The sequence below is a fragment of the Melospiza melodia genome, chromosome 4 (assembly GCF_035770615.1).
Source record: "Melospiza melodia melodia isolate bMelMel2 chromosome 4, bMelMel2.pri, whole genome shotgun sequence".
Classification (NCBI taxonomy): Eukaryota; Metazoa; Chordata; class Aves; order Passeriformes; family Passerellidae; genus Melospiza; species Melospiza melodia.
Genome location: NC_086197.1, coordinates 15,766,427 through 15,771,479, shown reverse-complemented (window position 1 = coordinate 15,771,479; position 5,053 = coordinate 15,766,427). Strand labels below are relative to the sequence as shown.

Below are 5,053 nucleotides of genomic sequence, written 5' to 3'. Positions count from 1 at the left end.
ATTAACTTTAGTAAATTTAATCTATTTAATCTACTTTAGTAGATTTATCAACTCTCTCACACACCTCAGTTTCCTATTTCCTATTTTTAATTTTTAGTTATTTTTCAATAGCTGTGAAAATGATTTTTAATTCGAAATTCCATGGATCTGTACAAACATGGCCACACTATGCTAAGGAAAGAGTACATTTTAATACCGATCTTTTTCTGAGGTTGATGCTTCTCTATGTAGTATGTAGAATTTTAGATTTTACAAGTGTCTTGAAAAACAGGCCTCTTTATTGGAAAAGACTGGAAAATCAAAAGCCTTTGCATTAGAATTATTCTCAAATGTGAGAAAATTGCCAAGACTTAATCTGATTTTCGACTACTGACTGCTGAGGACATGATGTAAAGGAGGACAGTGCTGGGCCATAATGTCTAGCTGTGCCTGTCCCTGTGCTGCTGAGGCACTTTAAACTGCAAGCATCTATTTTATCTGGCATACAAACACTTTTCTTTGTATTAAAAATCAGTTTGACTGTATTAAAAATCAGTTTACAAAGCAAAACTTCTCAGTCCCCCTCAGCCAGGTGTAAAACAATCCCGCCACCTCACAAGCCTAAGCAGCCCCCGCCCATCCCATGTACGTACCTGTTTTAGCCGATCTGAGTATCTTCAATCCACAGCTGTATATTTTAACAATGATTTTTAGACAAACTCACCTCTTTTTTTTCCACCCTGCCCCAAAAAGATTTTAAACAAACGGGTGCTTGTGTGTGGCTTTCCACGGTGGTGACCCACCTCAGAGCAGTGAGGGAGACCGGGGCCGTCAGCTGCAGCCCGAGAGGACGCACAGGCAGCAGGGACAGCGCTGCTCGCACCTCCCTTAGCAGCAGAGGGAGCTCTGCCGGTCCCCAAGGGAGCCCCGCCCGTCCCAAAGCCCCGGGGTCCCGGGCAGCCCTCACGGCGCTCCCGGGGCTCCGCCGCCGCCTCAGCGCCCGCCGCGGCCGGGAAAGGGCGGGAACGGGCGCGGCCGGGACGCGGCGCTGCCGCCCTCAGGAGCGGGGCCGGGCAGCGCCCGCGGAGCCTCACGCTCCTCAACAGCTTCATCCCGCGTTGAAAACGGAGCCGTGCTTCAAATTGCTATTAAATCAATAAAGCTGCAAGGTTCTTAACGGAAAAAATAAAAAAATTTGACGCAAAGATATATACAGATTCCTGGCTAATTTGCCAAAACGTGCGAGCTTTGAAACAGAAACGGCAGACAAAAGGTTCATCACGTTTTAGTTAATTTCAAAGCAAGCCAAGTATTTTACAGTACATATGCACATACATTTTGTACATCATTCGATTACAAAAAATTAATGGTTTTTGAATACTGCTAATACAATTAAGTGAAGATACACCACCAAAAATTTCTGCTTGAAAAGATTCAGTACCCTTTCCCCACATAAACCACACTACTCTGATATCTCAGCAAAATACAGGGCCAAACCCCGTGAAATTTAAAAACACCACAGCTTCGTATGTCAGTACAAATATTGTTTATGAAGTGAAACACTGCTCCCCATACATTTCTAATTTGAAAGTTTTTTACCCATTCATATAGAGGCACTTTTGCTTTTTGATTTACAATGCTTGTAAAATATTTTACCTTGATCATTTTCCTTTGATTACAACCTCTCTTTGTAATCAAACCAAGAAATAACACAATTTCTTTGTGTATTCTTTGGACTATAATACACCAGGTATAAAACATCTTTCAAATAAACCATTAGATGTTATTACTGTGTAATTTTTTAGTAGCATACCTTTCTTTCAAATCCCAATCACACACTACAAATAGGGAGATGAATTGTCACTGTGCTTTAAAGAATGTCAACATCTATAAATGTATTCTAAATTTAAATGACAAGTTACATAATTCTCAATTTTCCCCAGAAGGCTAAAAAAGCAGCAATGACAGAAATTTGCAAAATGCTTTGGAATGCAAGATCAAGGACTTCTTAAGCTGATCCCAAACAACTTTTCCTTCCAACATTTTATCTAGTTGGCAACATCCACTGCAATAAATGCAGTTACATTTGTTTAGGTAACCCTTTTTATAAAAAAGGATAACATGGCCATGAACTAAGAGTTGCAAAGTAAGATCTGTTGAAAACTGCCTATGTACAGGTGTCCTGCAATTATTTGTTGTTGTTATTTTGCATTGTCACAGCTCCAGCAGCTTTTATATCATGAAGAGTACTGCAGAGATTCGAATGTAGGTGCATGATTCTTTTTCTTCATATCAATACAGTTAAACAGCAAACCAGAAAAGACACTTATGAGAGAGACATTTAAAATGCTTAATCACAGCTTGAGGTAGACTGATCTCCAAAATAAAGCTCTTCTACACTTTGATTCGTTCATGACCAACTTCTTTTTGGATCCTTCTCCTGGGAAAAATCTTTCGTTTAAGTGCAATTAGCTGAGGAGAGAAAAAAATACAGTATTTTATTGTATTTTATGCTGGGTTAAAGGTCCACAGCTGGTCAGGTTTTCATCCTAGACACTATCAAATCTGTACCACCCATGGTGAATACTCACTACTGTACTTTTTTTTCTGATTATACCAGAAAGGCATTTTTTACTCCAATTCATCTATTAGATGTGCACATTTCCACTAGACTTCTCAATAATCAGAATACAAGCAGAAAGTGAAAAAAAATACACCATGCCTTTATTCTGATTATTTTAAAAGGTAATTTGTGTATTTAAATTAACACAAGACTACATTCTATTTTTAGAAGATCAGCACAAAGCTGGCATCTTAAAATGGTATTTAGATTCCTAACTGTACCACTGAGTTGAGTATCCCCTTCCAAAACCAAGTTACTAATGGAGTTTTCTAATCTATAAAAAAGGCTGAAAATCAAGGGAAAGAGTCATGCAAAAGTTACAGGTGGGAAAAAAATAATAATCAAAAGCCAACCTTTCAAGAATTACACCCTCTTCATCAGACCACGGAAAGTGTTACTTAAGGCCCCAACCTGCAAAGAATTACCCATATGATTTGTTCCATTGACTCCCTCTGAGTTTAGCAGGACTAATCATGTTCAAGAAAGCCATTTTAAGCTTGCAGAAGTCAAGGGTTTTTTTCCCCTTTAGTCAGATTCAAAACCTTTTGAATTCAGTAGGAGCCTTTGCAATCAATTACTTAGGGAAGAGATTCTGATAAGGCCTTTAAGAAACTTAAGATCCCCTTCTGGACTAATTTTTCTTCCTCTTAACTTACTATACACTTCTACCAATATCCATGTTAACAGACCAAGAATTTCAAAAACAATTACTAAATTTGAGCACCCAAATTTAGCACACTGGTGATGGACTTTACTGTCATAAGGCACCTGAGAAGGTGCCACTCTCCTTTTCCCATATGATTCTCTTTTCAAGGAATCTCAACATGGTGACTTAAAAATTAAAGCAACCTATTAATGAGTCATGTAACATCTTTACTTTTATGAAAGAAAAATCCTATCTACTTTTCAAAACCTATTTAAAAAATCCATCCAATGTTATTCTGAAGATTCTACAATCTGTTAAGCGTTACACATATTTGATAAGAAGACATTAACTTTACCTGTTCAGCAAAAAATGAGATGACTGTAAATAGAATAAGTGTTATTAAAACACAGTGGGTCCAGAATTTGAGCTTGTCTCTATATGCCCTCCTGGAGAAAGAAAGAAGGAAACAGAAAAACAGCTTCATATATCATAAATGCAAATATTTATAGAGTTTCCACAAAACATGCAAAGACAGTTTTTTTCCATTTCTTAAAGGATGACTAAAAAGAGGATGTAGGCTCTCTCTTCACAAAGAGCCACAGAGAGGACAAGGGGCAAGAGCTATGAGTTGGACTGCGTTTCATCTTGATATAAGGAAATCTTTTTTACAGTCAAAACAATCATTTCTGGAGCAGTCTCCCCAGAGACAGGGTAGAGTCTGCACCACTGCAAGATTCCAAGATAAGACTGCTCATGATTCTAGATCATGGGATCTTTCAGGTGAGAAAAGACCTCAAAGATTTGAGTCCAACTGTTAAGCTAACACTGCCAAGTCCAGGCCTAAACTACATCCCCAAGTGCCATCTACTTGTGGCAACTGTGGTTTTGCAGTCACACTATATCCTTTTTGACCAAACTGCAATTCCCTTACGTGCTACAGTTATATACCTGTAGCCAGGACACTTGAGAGCTGGCAGGAAATAGTCTAAGTACCTTTTCCCATGAAATGATGGACCAGATGATCTTTTGAGATCCGTGCCAACCTATGCTGTCCTGTGATTCTGAAAATACTTTGATTTCCACCAGCTTTTTAACCTGCCTTAACACATTCTGGTAGAATCATCTTTGGCTACAAACAAGACAAAATAAACAATCTTTTTGCAGCTACAAGAAGACTTGATGGAGGGTCTCTAAAAGGGAGCCAACACTTTGTTTCCTCCTCCAGCAGAATTTCTAAAGCTAAATGGGTTTGGCCCCTGCTCCCTCTGCCACTAATACAGCTGGGCTGGTAGCACTACAGCACACCTACAATCCTTCTGATTCCTTCTAGAGTTCCTCTAATGCTTTCTATTTTCTTATTAACAGCTATTTCTCATGATTTGCTGATCAGCAACAGGTTTACTTATGTTAGTCTTGTGTCATTTTTGTCACTGTATCTGCCAATGTTTTGCTTGTTTTGTCAATGTTTTGCTTGTCTTCTCAAGTCAACTACTCCAATTTCTTCAGTTGTTATTTATAAAATGGCAAGAGACAACACACACAAAAATTTCACATATTATATAAAAAAGGGACACACACATATATTTTATGATTTTTATCCAGATGGTTATTGCTATGTGACAGATTGAAAAAAATCACTTAGTCAGAAATATAGTAATGGTTTGGGGTTTTTTTACATTTAAAGAAAGCTAGAATTCCTGATTTATTAAAAAAAAACCACACACAAAAGGAACAAACCAACAACTTTTGTTTGCAGTAGGTTAGGAACCTAGAAAATATTGATGACTATTTAAGCACTGGAAAAA

At 38.1% G+C, this 5,053-nt stretch overlaps 1 protein-coding gene across 2 annotated transcripts in view; it reads right to left on the bottom strand.

The window, feature by feature from the left end:
• Positions 1-1,248: 1,248 nt before the first annotated feature.
• GNPTAB (N-acetylglucosamine-1-phosphate transferase subunits alpha and beta) overlaps positions 1,249-5,053 on the bottom strand; it is a 40,317-nt gene continuing 36,512 nt past the window's right edge. Inside the window, exons 20-22 of one of the 2 annotated variants that reach the window (XM_063154005.1) lie at positions 3,604-3,694; positions 2,956-3,013; positions 1,249-2,451 (exon numbers count right to left, since the gene is read on the bottom strand). In XM_063154005.1, coding sequence (XP_063010075.1) covers positions 2,966-3,013; positions 3,604-3,694 — 139 coding nt within the window. In that variant the 3' untranslated portion in view covers positions 1,249-2,451; positions 2,956-2,965. The remainder of the gene's footprint in view (positions 2,452-2,955; positions 3,014-3,603; positions 3,695-5,053) is intronic. The other variant, XM_063154004.1, reaches the window with a different exon arrangement.